General features: G+C 36.5%; 1 protein-coding gene across 1 annotated transcript in view; it reads left to right on the forward strand.

Moving 5' to 3' along the window:
- The window catches only part of SASS6 (SAS-6 centriolar assembly protein), a 64,595-nt gene that overhangs the window by 11,256 nt on the left and 37,780 nt on the right, over nucleotides 1-15,559 (forward strand). Inside the window, exons 2-7 of the mRNA XM_049616733.1 lie at nucleotides 5,413-5,473; nucleotides 7,744-7,823; nucleotides 8,328-8,432; nucleotides 9,396-9,567; nucleotides 10,254-10,319; nucleotides 11,188-11,307. Coding sequence (XP_049472690.1) covers nucleotides 5,413-5,473; nucleotides 7,744-7,823; nucleotides 8,328-8,432; nucleotides 9,396-9,567; nucleotides 10,254-10,319; nucleotides 11,188-11,307 — 604 coding nt within the window. The remainder of the gene's footprint in view (nucleotides 1-5,412; nucleotides 5,474-7,743; nucleotides 7,824-8,327; nucleotides 8,433-9,395; nucleotides 9,568-10,253; nucleotides 10,320-11,187; nucleotides 11,308-15,559) is intronic.

Raw genomic sequence — 15,559 nt, forward strand, 5'->3', positions numbered from 1 at the left:
GATTTGCGAATGTTGAACCAGCCCTGCATCCCAGGAATGAATCCCACTTGATCATGGTGAATAATTCTTTTTATATGCTGTTGAATTCGATTTGCTAGTATCTTATTGAGAATTTTTGCATCCATATTCATCAGGGATATTGGTCTGTAGTTCTCTTTTTTTACTGGGTCTCTGTCTGGTTTAGGAATCAAAGTAATACTGGCTTCATAGAATGAGTCTGGAAGTTTTCCTTCCCTTTCTATTTTTTGGAATAGCTTGAGAAGGATAGGTATTATCTCTGCTTTAAACGTCTGGTAGAACTCCCCTGGGAAGCCATCTGGTCCTGGACTCTTATTTGTTGGGAGATTTTTGATAACTGATTCAATTTCTTCACCAGTTATGCGTCTGTTCAAGCTTTCTATTTCCTCCTGATTGAGTTTTGGAAGCATGTGGGTGTTTAGTTCTTCCAGGTTGTCCAGTTTGTTGGCATGTAATTTTTCATAGTATTCCCTGATAATTGTTTGTATCTCTGAGGGATTGGTTGTAATAATTCCATTTTCATTCATGATTTTATCTATTTGGGTCATCTCCCTTTTCTTTTTGAGAAGCCTGGCTAGAGGTTTGTCAATTTTGTTTATTTTTTCAAAAAACCAACTCTTGGTTTCGTTGATCTGCTCCACAGTTTTTTTAGATTCTATATTGTTTATTTCTGCTCTGATCTTTATTATTTCTCTTCTTCTGCCGGGTTTAGGCTGCCTTTGCTGTTCTGCTTCTATTTCCTTTAGGTGTGCTGTTAGATTTTGTATTTGGGATTTTTCTTGTTTCTTGAGATAGGCCTGGATTGCAATGTATTTTCCTCTCAGGACTGCCTTCGCTGCGTCCCAAAGCTTTTGGATTGTTGTATTTTCATTTTCGTTTGTTTCCATATATTTTTTAATTTCTTCTCTAATTGCCTGGTTGACCCACTCATTTGTTAGTAGGGTGTTCTTTAACCTCCATGCTTTTGGAGGTTTTCCAGATTTTTTCCTGTGGTTGATTTCAAGCTTCATAGCATTGTGGTCTGAAAGTATGCATGGTATAATTTCAATTCTTGTAAACTTATGAAGGGCTGTTTTGTGACCCAGTATATGATCTATCTTGGAGAATGTTCCATGTGCACTCGAGAAGAAAGTATATTCTGTTGGTTTGGGATGCAGAGTTCTAAATATATCTGTCAAGTCCATCTGATCCAATGTATCATTCAGGGCCCTTGTTTCTTTATTGACCGTGTGTCTAGACGATCTGTCCATTTCTGTAAGTGGGGTGTTAAAGTCCCCTGCAATGACCACATTCTTATCAATAAGGTTGCTTATGTTTATGAGTAATTGTTTTATATATTTGGGGGCTCCGGTATTCGGCCGCCGCCGCCTTTTTTAAGAGAGCGCAAGCAAGGGAGAGGGGCAGAAGGAGAGAGAAAAGATCTTTTTAAAAAAAAAATTTTTTTTTTAATGTTTTTGTTTATTTTTGAGATAGAGAGAGACAGAGCATGAGCAGGGGAGGGGCAGAGAGAGAGAGAGGGAGACACAGAATCCAAAGCAGGCTCCAGGCTCTGAGCTGTCAGCACAGAGCCCCATGCGGGGCTTGAACTCACGGACTGTGAGATCATGACCTGAGCTGACGTCAGACGCTTAACCGACTGAGCCACCCAGGTGCCCCAGAAGGAGAGAGAAAAAATCTTCAGCAGGCTCCCTGCTCAGCACAGACCCCTGATGTGGGGCTCGATCATATGACCCTGGGATCATGACCTGAACCGAAATCAAGAGCTGGATGCTCAACCAACTGAGCCACCCAGTTGCCCCCATAGGAATTTAGAAAGTTTACATCACCATAAAAAGTTATCTACTGCAGTATCATACCCTCTATGGCAGCATGTTTTAGAAAAAAACTTCAGAAGGCAAAAACCAAACATAATGACATTGTAGATCTGAAAAGGCCCTCACAAACCTAACTCTGTTCACTTCCCTTACAAATTAGGAAATTGAAAGTTTTTTTTTTTTTCTTAAGAACTTAATTTGCAGAATTGGAGTAGAAATCTAATCTGTTTCACATATAATACACTAGATATTAGAAAAATAGAAACAAAACGTTCTCTTGTTTTAAAAATACAGTAAAACCTTGGTTTGTAAGCATAATTCGTTCTGGAAACATGCTTATAATCCAAAGCACTTGCATATCAAAGCAAATTTCCCCACAGGAAATAATGGAAATTCAGATGATTCGGTCCACAACCCAAAAAATATTCATATAAAGATGATTATGAGGGGCGCCTGAGTGGCTCAGTTGGTAAGCATCTGACTCAACTTCAGCTCAGGTCATGGTCTTGTAGGTTGGTAAGTTTGAGCCCTGAGTCGGGCTCTGCATTGGCAGTGCGGAGAGCCTGCTTGGGATTCTCTCTCTCTCCCTCTCTCTCTGCACCCCCCCGAAATAAATAAATAAACTTTAAAAAATGATTATAATACTGTAATATAATATAAAATAATAAAATACAAAACTTAAAGAAAAATAAATTAACCTGCACTTACCTTCGAACCTGCACTTCATGGCTGGTGTGAGGGAAATGAGAGAGGAGGATTATTGTGTAGGACAGCTTTGACTATTATTAATGGAATCACTGGTATCTGTTGGTTCAATGGAAACTTTTTCTTTTCGTGCAACTTTAACAAGGAACCTACCCAATGACACTTGCTTTTGCCTCCTTTTGAGGATTTCGGGGAAATGTGGCATTGCATTGTCATTAAACAGATTCATCACTTGCACTGCTACAGCCTTAATTGTGTGGTGCTTTTCTACAAAATTTTGTACTGTTTTCCACATTTTACACATCTCCCTAATTTCATTTGAAATGAAGGTTTTCTCTGCCTTTTTCTCTTCGTTTACAGACGAGATGCTGATGTAGACTTATAAAATCTTGAGATTTGGGTCACTCACGTACAATTTCCTTCTTCCACCATAATCATCTCCTTCTTCTTACTGCCTTTCTTTTCAGTCTCTTTCTGCATGGGAGCCATTGTGTACGCTTGCATGGATGTTGACTATAGTACAGTATTAATAAACTTTTGTCATATACTGTATTTGATGTAACTGGCAATAAAGCAGAAGAGGAAAGGGTTTCTTTCTGCAGGAAGCCTGACCTAGAATGAAGCAAAGCATTCCTAAGCTTACTCTTACATGGAATAGCAGCGGACTGTCCATAGGTGCTTTGAAGTGACAAAAAATACACTAGTGCCAGTTGTGGGCACCTTTCAGCATTCTGAAAAATCATTGATTTCTGCCAAACACTGTGGCCTGAGACAGCATCTGAGCATGGGAAAGGACCACTAGCAATCCCACAAAGAAAGAGAAGAACCATTGGCTCACTTGTGATCATGGGACATTCAGTGTCACATACTACTTGTATTGCCAGATATCATTTGTTTATGAAGTTAAAATTTATTAGAAATGCTTGCTTTCATACAGAACACATGCAGAACAAGTTACTCGCAGTTTAAGGTTTCACTGTTAGTTCTTCCTATCTGTGCCATTGCTGCTCATTCCTATTCAGATAACAGAAGTTATGGTAAACTTACTATATGGTAACCTCACCATACTAAGATTAGGCAACCAATTATGTTCAATAGGAAACTTAACTAAAATGACATTTTTTTTTTTAATTTTTTTTTTCAACGTTTTTTATTTATTTTTGGGACAGAGAGAGACAGAGCATGAACGGGGGAGGGGCAGAGAGAGAGGGAGACACAGAATCGGAAACAGGCTCCAGGCTCCGAGCCATCAGCCCAGAGCCCGACGCGGGGCTCGAACTCACGGACCGCGAGATCGTGACCTGGCTGAAGTCGGACGCTTAACCGACTGCGCCACCCAGGCGCCCCTAAAATGACATTTTTTAAGGCAATATAAAAATTGTAAGAGCATAAAAATCTGAACAATTGAATTTAGCCTTGGTCAACTATTACCAAGTTTTTCCATCAACACTCAGTTGCTAGGTCTATCTATACTTTTTACTTCTGTAGTAGATAAGTAGCAGAATGTGGGAAAAATTTAAAACACATCTTTAAAAAATTTTTTTTAATGTTTTTATTTATTTTTGAGAGAGCATGAGTGAGGTTGGGGCAGAGAGAGAGGGAGACAGAATCTGAAGCGGGCTCCAGGCTCTGAGCCATCAGCACAGAGCCTGATGTGGGGCTTGAACTCACAAACCTCAAGATCACGACCTGAGCCGAAGTTGAGCACTTAACTGACTGAGCCACCCAGGTGCCTCTAAAACACATTTTTAGAAGAGTAGCTTAAAATGGAATAAATTCTATTTTTACTTTTACTTTTGTTTCCTGCACATCAGGTAAAAGCCATTGTTATTTAATTCTAGCAGGATAAAGAACACTTGTGCAGAGATGTTTTTTCACCAATTTTCCCTTTATTTCCTCAATTAAGCATTTTGTCTCAGTTTGATTAATGGTTATGAGCACCTTTATTTATATGCCTCTGTCTGATATTGAATTCTCTAAGATGGAGTAGATACTGTGGAAAGTTATGGTCTCTTTAGAAAAAGTTTAGGGACACTTGGGTGGCTCAGTCAGTTATGGATCCGACCTCGTCTCAGGTCATGATCTCACTGTTTGTGAGTTCGAGTCCCGCATCAGGCTCTGTGCTGACAGCTCAGAGCCTGGAGCCTGCTTCAGATTCTGTGTTTCCCTCTCCCTCTGTCTCTCCCCTGCTCGCATTCTGTCTCTCTTTCTCTCTCAAAAGTAACCATTAAAAAAAAATTTTTTTTAACGTTTTAAAATAAAGTTTAGAGTTACTCTGCCTCTGGGTTAAGGTCGACAATAAAATTGTTGACAGTACTTCTGTGGATATATTGAATATTGAGCAGATGTAGTTGGATTTTGTATATGCATAAGAGAAGGAATGTGTTATTCTATTTCCTTGATTATAAACATGCCATGTATTCTAATGCTGCTTCACATTTTTAGTTTTTCAGATGGAATCTCCCATAAATCAATTTGATCAATTGGTGATTTTTTTTAATGTGAAGTTGTTAATAAATTGATAGTTTGTCTGGCTTTCAGTAGATGCTATTTTAGAATCAGGGCAGTGAGGTTATATCTCAGTCTAGTAATGGGAATTTCACATCATTTATTTCATTTATTTCTCACAACAACTCCATTTTACAGGAGAGAAAAATATAGATAGTTCCCGGTTAAAAACCTGATTACTTATTAGTGGAAGAACAAGAACTTAAAACTTTAAATCCAGTGTGCTTTCCAAATAACTGTTTTTAACTTAGGGAGCACCTGTGAAAGATCTTGCAACTTAATACAGAAAACTTTAGCTAATACAAATGACAGTGGTAACTCATTCCATGCAAATGTTTCTGACAGTTGGGTATATCTTTTCATACAGGAGAGTAAGTGTTAGAGTGAGCATTGAACTACAATCAGTTTCTAATCCAGTTCACAGAAAGGTTGGTATTAATTTCTTTTGAAACACATTTTTTCTTTTTTAAAAAATATAATTTCTGTACATTATAATTATTTTTGTTCTTTAAGAATATGAGGTCTTTTGTTACACTCACCTTGCCTTTTAGTTTTGGGCCCGTTTGTAACTTGCAAATCTGGGGTGATAGAATCTACAAAGACAGTGATTGAGAGATTATTATACCATATGTTTCTGAAGCATACAGGAAGAATTGGGGATTGGGAGAATTGGGGGTTAAGTTTTACCAATGCACTTATAAGTTGCTAGAATATATATTTTGCTACCCTAGAATTGGCATTTCATGGTGTAAATGTGAGAATAGAATGAATTGAAGCACTGCAGGGATATAGTTTTTTTAAACTTTGCCTTTTGAAGGGAGGCATTTAGAGCATCAGTCCTATGTGATCTTCAAAAGTCTGAGTCATTAACAGTGATATGGGTACAGAATAGATGACTAAGAAATACAGCATCTATTTTCTTTGTGTCAGAGCTTTCCTTACACATAAAGATTCAAGGACCTTGTAGTATTATTAGTAGTAGTAGTTTCAGTTTTTAATAGCATTTTGGGTGGATTTCAGGAAGTACCTAAGTAGAAGCGCTTTAAGAACAGGACCTTCTGTGGCAGAGCAAATACCTAGATTGCGAATTTTCTGGGGTAGAGATGATATATTTCTTACATGTTAATTCCTTAGACCTGCTGTACCTCTTCATTTCCTAACTGCTCACAAGTGGTTTAGATTTTTCTAGAACTCTACCCTAACAGTTCCTCAGTAGACACGAGTAGATTCTATTTTGAAGTGGGAGCTTATTCTTAACCTCACTTCTTTTTTTTTTTTTTTTTCTTTTTTTTTTTCTTTTTTTTTTTTTTTTTAATATATGAAATTTACTGTCAAATTGGTTTCCATACAACACCCAGTGCTCATCCCAAAAGGTGCCCTCCTCAATACCCATCACCCACCCTGCCCTCCCTCCCACCCCCCATCAACCCTCAGTTTGTTCTCAGTTTTTAACAGTCTCTTATGCTTTGGCTCTCTCCCACTCTAACCTCTTTTTTTTTTTTTTTTTTTTCCTTCCCCTCCCCCATGGGTTTCTGTTATGTTTCTCAGGATCCACATAAGAGTGAAACCATATGGTATCTGTCTTTCTCTGTATGGCTTATTTCACTTAGCATCACACTCTCCAGTTCCATCCATGTTGCTACAAAAGGCCATATTTCATTTTTTCTCATTGCCACGTAGTATTCCATTGTGTATATAAACCACAATTTCTTTATCCATTCATCAGTTGATGGACATTTAGGCTCTTTCCATAATTTGGCTATTGTTGAGAGTGCCGCTATAAACATTGGGGTACAGGTGCCCCTATGCATCAGTACTCCTGTATCCCTTGGATAAATTCCTAGCAGTGCTATTGCTGGGTCATAGGGTAGGTCTATTTTTAATTTTCTGAGGAACCTCCACACTGCTTTCCAGAGCGGCTGCACCAATTTGCATTCCCACCAACAGTGCAAGAGGTTAACCTCACTTCTTTATTAGGCCTCCATCATCTTGTTGCCATGCTTGTTTTCCTTACTACATTATTCGCTGAAGTATGTAATTTCTGTGTACTTTTGTATCCGTTTTTGCTACTGTGGTGCTCCACCACACTGTAAATTTACATAGAAAGTGGTCTTTATGAAAGACATTCACTTCATTTGAAACTGAAAACAGATGGGCTTCCATGTCAACCGCCACCTGGAGTAGGAATAGGCCCTCAGAATGAAGCCTTGGCAACTTGTTACTTGATACCCCTGCCCTCTGCCTGAAAGACGAATGCTCCTTTTCTAGGATAGATCGTTGGCTTGTCGTTTCAGCTGATGTGTTGCCACTTTGGAAGTATCAATTAACTTGGGAAAAACTGAAAATATAATTGAATATGATATGGTCAGTGGTTGAATGTTTTTGTCATGGTATAGTACAGCAAGGACTGGGTCTCAATTTTCCTAAGAGGATGATAGTCCTTAACTTCAATTCTGGCATTTAATTAGTTTTTATAGACCCCCACAAGGATCTCATGGAGCAGAATATCTACCCCTGTTTAAGAATCTTAAGTCTTTTAAAGACTGATGAAAAACCCAGCAGCACCAAAAAACAAAGTCATCTGAAGTATAATGGTGACACATTGTTGTTAGTGGATAAATTTACTTCTAAGAAGGAAGGAATTAGGCTAAAAGCCAGATCTATTGAAAACATTAAAAAATAACAATCTTTCTTTTAGGATTTAGTTATTCGTCTGACTGATGATACCGATCCATTTTTTCTGTATAACCTTGTTATATCTGAGGAAGATTTTCAGAGGTAATTAAATTTGTTTTTCTGTTTTTTTTTTTTTTTTTTAACCTTTTATTTACTTTTGAGAGAGAGAGAGCGCGGGCTCGCTTGCGCGAGTGGGGGAGGGGCAGAGAGAGAGGGAGACAGAATCCGAAGCAGGCTCCAGGCTTTGCGCTGTCAGTCAGCACAGAGCAGGACACAGGGCTCAAATCCATGAACTGTGAGATCATGACCTGATCCAAAGTCAGACGCTCAACCGACTGAGCCCCCCGGGCGCCCCAGGATGTTTTTGAAAGTAAATATTTCATATCTTATCAGAGTTCTGCTTAAAACAACCCAGAGTTTTGGAGCTTTAGCTAAGTATATTGACCTTTTCCTTCCCATTGAATGAATTCTATAAAAATCAAAGTTCCCTAGCTCAGTTTTTGATTATAATGTATGTTCAGTAAATAAAAAAAAGACTATTTCAGGGTTTTAATTACAATTAAAAATAGTAATTAAATTTTTAAAATTCTCTTTTCTTCTGTATAGTTTAAAATTCCAACAAGGCCTTCTGGTAGACTTCTTAGCTTTCCCACAAAAATTTATAGATCTTCTTCAGCAATGTACTCAAGAACATGCCAAAGAAATTCCAAGGTAAGTCTCATGAGAGCTCTATATCATTAAAATTCTCTCAAGACAAACTCTTCTTTGTAAGCCAAATTGATGGCAAAGTATTTTCTATGTGTTAAAAGTATCTCTATTTTTAAAACTGGGTTTAGGGCTCTATTAAATATCAACTTTTAAGGAATCATGGTTAAAATCAGAAATATTTACCCCTTAATTTTCATGTCTTGACAGAGCCATTAAAATTATCTGAAATATTTAACATCATCAAGTATGTGTTTTTATAATGAACTTGGAAAAGGAGAATAAGATTTTGGTTTGTATGTGTATATTCATATATACATATAGATACGTGCATATATATCCATATATTCATATACACATATGAAAATGTGTATATCCGTGTGATGCTAAAGCCTGATCCTTTCATTGTAAAATTCACCAACCTTTTATCTATTGGTGTCATCAGTTGATGATTGTTTGAATCAATTATTTCATTAGGAACTACAAAGTTATGCATTTCTAATTCTGCCATTCTTTTTATACTTACTAGGTATAATTTTTTTATAAAGAACTCTTCTTCATCTGTTTGGGCTATTTGATTACTCTGAAAATTCATATAGGAAAGGATAAATACTAAATTCTTTTAAATTGTCAATTTTTAGAGTAAAGAGTTGTTATTCTAGTTACTATGTGCTTTCAGTGGGTTTTGTTTTTATATTTTCATCTTTCATAATGAACTCATGGACATTTGCGTATTCACTGTTTCAGTGAATTCTTTTTCTATTTCTTGCCCAATTTTTCCGTTTTACTATTTACATCAGTTTATCCACTTTAACCATTCGGAGTCCTTTTATGTTGGCCCCTGTGATTTCTATATGCCCCCTTTCCTGACACTTCTAATCATTTCTGATGCGCTGGAGCTTATGATTCAATGGGAAAGTTTCACTGTCTCATAAGTATTGTTATATTGTGACACTTTTCTTTTCAAAGGTTTTTGCTGCAGTTAGTTTCTCCAGCACCTATTTTGGATAACTCACCTGCCTTTTTAAATGTGGTAGAGACAAATCCTTTTAAGCATCTTACACACCTCTCACTAAAACTTTTACCTGGAAATGATGTGGAAATAAAGAAGTTTTTAGCCAGCTGTTTGAAAAGTAGCAAGGTAAGATTTAAATTTATTTTTTAAAAAATAAATACCAAAAGTCTCTGATAAATCACTGAAAAGCTATATTGCTATTAGTTTTTGTTTTCAGAGTGAAGTGTTTTTGAAGACGTCTAGTAAATTTTTGTAATATGTAAGGGATTTATTTTTATTTTATTGATTGTTTATTTGTTATTTTTAGTCAAGATATAGTGAGGTTAGAACTGGACTAAAAATTGAAAAACTAGGTGCCATCATTTTTATTAATTTTCTGTAATCGGAGGTAGTTCACTTAAGGTGTTGATGGTTTTATCAATTTGTAGATAAGTATGGAGATATCTACTACCCTATTGCACTTATCTCAAATGAGGAAAGATGTGTGAAAGTGGTTTGAGAATTACAAAGTGCTCTTTAACTTTGTAAGGTATATGTAGCAAAGAAGCAACATTGGGATGCCTCTTAATAGTTTTCACAAAGTCTTTAGTCAAATGGTATAGATTAGTGCATCTCAAACTTTGGTGGTACACAAATCCTCTAGGCATCTTGCTCATTCAGAGTGAGTCAGAAGGTTTGAGGTGGAACCTAAAATTCTGCATTTTTAACAAACTCCCAGGGTGATGCTGACACTATATTTTGCTATACTTTGAGTAGCACAGCTATAGATGATTAAATTGTAAACTGCTTAATTTTACTGTTTTTATAAATAGGAAGAAAAATTATCATTGATGCAATCACTAGATGATGTTACTAGGCAACTGAATTTCACACAAAAGGTAATTCAGATTTCATTTTGTCTTTGTATGTCATCCAAACATTGGCTCTGAATTGCTTCTTGAATCCTGTCCAGGCTTTTGTGTATTAATTTTTAAAAGTATGTTACTTTTGGATTCCTTCTCCTTTTTGACATCCTTCCCCTACCAGTAAATTGTCTTCATCTGATGCTTTCTCTGATATTTGATTCCATACAAACATTTCTGTTAACTTCAGTATATGACACATTCCTTCCAAGTCTTCATTAAATAATATATAGTACCTGTCACATGTTACTTCTTCACTCTTTTTTTCACCTCATTCCTCCTGTTGAAAATAACTTTTCAGTTCACATCTTCTAAACCTCTTTTCCATACTTGTGTTATGAATTATTTTGATAGGCTTACCATCATTTTAGTCATAGCTACAATCTTTTTGCCCATACTCCTTGAAACTGAGGACCAAAGTATCTGATAAGTGACATGACTTCAGGCAGAAATTGTCCTGCACAACATAGCCCATCTAGGAAACCTGTGTTACTGGGTTTTAGGTGTATATATGAACCACTCCTTATGACTGACTTGCTCTACCCTGGGTAGACATTTATTTCTTAATATCAGAGGAGAGGATTTGGTGGTGAAGAGCCAAGTTTAACTAAAAGGTTAAAGATAGTTAAGCTTGACTTCTGGGCTGTGCTAACTCTAAAATTGCTTTTATTCTAATCTTGATTTCCTCAAATTAAAAAAAAAAATTCTGTGTAGGAAAAGGCTTTGAGTATATTTTGGAAAGCTGTGATTCCTTTTCTTTAATATCCTTTGTAAATATTGCCATGTTCTAAGCTAATAACATTCACAAGACTTTCTTAATATTTTGTATTGAACTCTAATACAGACCTTATCAGAAAAAGTGCAAGAATTAGATAAGTTACAGAATGAATGGGCATCACACACAGCTGCATTGTCAAATAAACATTCCCAGGAACTAACAAACGAGAAAGAAAAGGCCTTGCAGGTATGAACATTAAAAGAAAATAGAAAATTATTTTTTTGTTGCTGTTATTTTGTTAGTTGTAAAAGTAATATATGCTTGGTTTAATATGTTCAAACATTACAGAAGTATGTGAAAAATTAAGTTTCTTGTTATAAGTCTTAATATCCAGAAATAATTTATAAACTTTTTGATATATGTTTTCTAGACTTGTCTCTTGATATGTAAATAATGTCATTTAAAAATATATATTTGTAAGTTTAGAAATATGTAAATCATGATTGTATACACCTAGTGGGTTTTTGTTTTATTCTGTGCTAATGAGGTCCTACAGTATATATTGATTGTAACTTTTTTTTCATGTAACATGACACCATAGATCATTCTTTTTAAGTATTCTTTTTTAGTGGCTACATAGTATGAATTATTTGGATATAACATGAATTATTTAACTACTTACCTAAGTGATGGACATTTCAACGTGTCAGTATCTTGGCTAACACAAATACTACAGTGAATGTTCTTTGTTCCTAGAAGGGAGATTGCAGTATACCCATATAAGGTATTAATGGATGTTGTAGATTTGCCAGCCAGGTCATACCAAATGGAATGTAAAAGATAGTGTATGATAGTACTTATTTCCCCATATTCTTTTTTTATTATTATTAAGCTTTAAATTTTAATTCCAGTGTACTTAACATACAGTGTTATGTTAGTTTCAGGTATATGTGCAGTATAGTGACTCAACAGTAATATACATTACTCGGTGACCATGAAAAGTGTATTCTCTACTCTCCCTCACCTGTTTCACCTATCTGCTTCTGTACCTCCCCTCAGATAACTCAATTTGTTCTCTATAATTAAGGGTCTCTTTCTTGGTTTGTCTGTCTTTTTTTTACCTTTGTCCATTTGTTTTGTTTCTGATATTCTACATATGAGTGAAATCATATGGTATTTGTCTTTTTCTGACAGACTCACTTTGCTGAGCATTATACTCTGGCTCCATCCATGTTGTTGCAAATGGCCAGATTTCATTCTTTTTTATGGCTGAATGATATTCCATTGTGTGTATATGCCACATTTTTATCCATTCATCTATTTTTTTGTTTTATTTTACTATTTTTTTTAATATGCAATTTATTGTCAAATTGGTTTCCATACAACACCCAGTGCTCATCCCAACAGGTGCACTCCTCAATACCCATCACCCACTTTCCCCTTCCTCCCACCACCCCATCATCTATTGATAGATACTTTGGTTGCTTCCATAATTTGGCTATTATAAATACTGCTGCAATAAACATAGGGTGCATATATCCTTTGGAATTAGTGTTTTTGTATTCTTTGGGTAAATACCTGGTAGTGTGATAACTGGATTGCAGGGTAGTTCTATCTTGGTTTTTTTTAAAGTTTATTTATTTTCTTTAGTAATCTCTACACCCAACCTGGAGCTCGAACTCATGACCCAGAGATCAAGAGTCTCATGCTCTTCTGACTGAGCCTGCCAGGTGCCCATGTGGGCGGCTTTATTTTTAATTTTTTGAGAAACCTCCATACTCTTTCACCTTGTCTGCACCAATTTGCATTCCCAGCAACAGTGCAACAGGGTTCCTTTTTCTCCACTTCCTCACCAGCACTTGTTTCTTGTGGTTTCAGTTGTAACCATTCTGACAGGTGTGTGAGAGGATATCTCATTGTGCTTTCGATTTAGGTTTCCTTAATGAATGATGTTGAGCATCTTTTCATGTGTCTGTTGGCTATTTGTCTTCTTTGGAGAAATGTCTGTTCATGTCTTCTGTCCATGTTTTCATTGGATTGTGGTTGTGTGTGTGTGTGTGTGTGTTGAGTTGTATCGGTTCTTTATATATTTTGGACGCTAACCTGTTATATATCATTTGCAAATATCTTCTCCTATTCAGTAGGTTGCCTTTTAGTTTTATTGTTTCCTTTGCTCTGTGGAAGCTTTTTATTCTGATGTAGTCCCAATAGTTTATGTTTGCTTTTATTTCCCTTGCCTCAGGAGACCTATCTAGAAAAATGTTGACAGCCGGTGTCAGAGAAATTATTGCCTGTGCTCTCTTCTAGGATTGTTATGGTTTCAGGTCTCACATTTAGGTCTTTAATCCATTTTGAGTTTATTTTTGTGTATGGTGGAAGAATATGGTCCAGTTTCATTCTTTTGCATGTGACTGTCCAGTTTCTCAATACCTTTTATTGGAAAGACTGTTTTTCTCCCATTGGACATTGTCTCCTGCTTTGTCATAGAATAATTGACTGTAGGGGCGCCTGGGTGGCTCAGTTGGTTGGGCGTCTGACTTCGGCTCAGGTCACGATCTCGTGGTCCATGAGTTCGAGCCCCGCGTCGGGCTCTGGGCTGATGGCTCAGAGCCTGGAGCCTGCTTCCGATTCTGTGTCTCCCTCTCTCTCTGCCCCTCCCCCGTTCATGCTCTGTCTCTCTATCTCAAAAATAAATAAACGTTAAAAAAAAACAATTAAAAAAAAAAGAATAATTGTATAATCATGGGTTTATGTCTGGGCTTTCTGTCCTGTTCTTTTGATCTTTGTGTCTGTTTTTATGCCAATACCATTCTGTTTTGATTACTACAGCTTTCTAATATAATTTGAAGTCAGAATTGTGATACCTTCAGGTTTTTTTTTTTTTTCTTCTAGATTGTTTTGGCCATTCAGGGTCTTTTGTGTTTCCATGCAAATTTTAGGAGTATTCTAGTTCTGTGAAAAATGGTGTTGGTATTTTGATAGGATGGCATTTAATGTGTAGATTGCTTTGGGTAGTATGGGCATTTTATTTCTTTATTTTTAAAGTTTATTTTGAGAGAGAGAGAAAGTGCATGCGAACAGAGGAGGGGCAGAGAGAGGGAGAAAGAGAATCCCAAGCAGGCCCTCCTCTGTCAGCCCAGAGCCTGAAGCAGGGCTTGGCCCCGCGAACCTCAGGGTCATGACCCTGAGCTGAAATCAGGAGTTGGATGCTTAACCAGCTGAGCCACCCAGGTACTCCAGTGTGGACATTTAAATAGTATTTGTTCTTCCAGTCCATGAGTGTGGAATATCTTTCCATTTGTTTCTGTTATCTTAAGGTTCTTTCATCAGTGTTTTATAGTTTTCAGAATATAGGTCTTTCACTTCCTTAAGTTTATTCCTAAGTGTCTTATTTTTGATGTAATTGTAAATGAGATTGCTTTCTTAATTTCTCTGTGCTTCATTATTAGTGTATAGAAATGCAGTGGAAGGGTGCCTGGGTGGCTCAATTGGTTAAGTGTCCAACTCTTGATTTCATCTCAGGCCTTCACCTCAGGGTCATGAGTCCAAGCCCCATGTTGGGCTGTGCACTGGGTGTGGGGGGAAAAGCAAAAAGAAATGCAATGCATTTCTGTATGTGGATTTTGTGTGCTGTGACCTTACTGAATTCATTTATTCATTTATCAGTTCTAGTAACTTCTGGTGGAGTCTTCCAAGTTTTGTATATATAGTATCATGTCATCTGCAAGTAATGAAAGTTTTACTTCCTTACCAATTTGGATGCCTTTTATTCCTTCATCTTGTCTGATTTCTGTGGCTAAGACTTCCAGTACTATGTTGAATAAAAGTGGTGAGATTGGACATCCTTGTGTTGCTCCTGTTCTAAGGTGGAAAGCTTAGTTTTTCACCATTCAGTATGATATTAGCTGTGGGTTTTTCGTATATGGTTTTTATTATGTTGAGGTACGTTTCTTCTAAACATATTTTGTTGAGGGTTTTTATCATGAATGGATCTTGTACTTTGTTAAATGCTTTTTCTGCGTCTATTGACATGATCATATGGTTTTATCCTTTCTGTTATTGATGTGATGTATTACATTGATTTGTGAATTTTGAACCACCCTTGCAATCCAGGATTAAATCCTGCTTGATTGTGGTGGATAATTGTTTTTTAATGTATTGTTGGATTTGGTTTGCTAGTATTTTGTTGAGGAATTTTTGTATCTATGTTCATCAGAGATAATTGGCTTGTAATTCTCTTTTTTTGTAATACATATCTGTATCTGGTTTTGGTATCAGGGTAACACAGGCCTCCTAAAATGAATTTGGAAGTTTTCCTTCCTCTTCTGGTTTTTGGAATAGTTTGAGAAGAACAGGTATTCATACTCTTAAAATATTTGGTTGAATTTACCTATGAAGCCATCTGGTCCTGGACTTTTGTTGGAATTTTTTGATGACTGATTCAATTTCATTGTAGGTGATCAGTTTGTTCAATTTTTCTTTTTCTTCCTGATTCAGT

The sequence above is a fragment of the Panthera uncia genome (assembly GCF_023721935.1).
Source record: "Panthera uncia isolate 11264 chromosome C1 unlocalized genomic scaffold, Puncia_PCG_1.0 HiC_scaffold_4, whole genome shotgun sequence".
NCBI classification, from domain to species: Eukaryota; Metazoa; Chordata; class Mammalia; order Carnivora; family Felidae; genus Panthera; species Panthera uncia.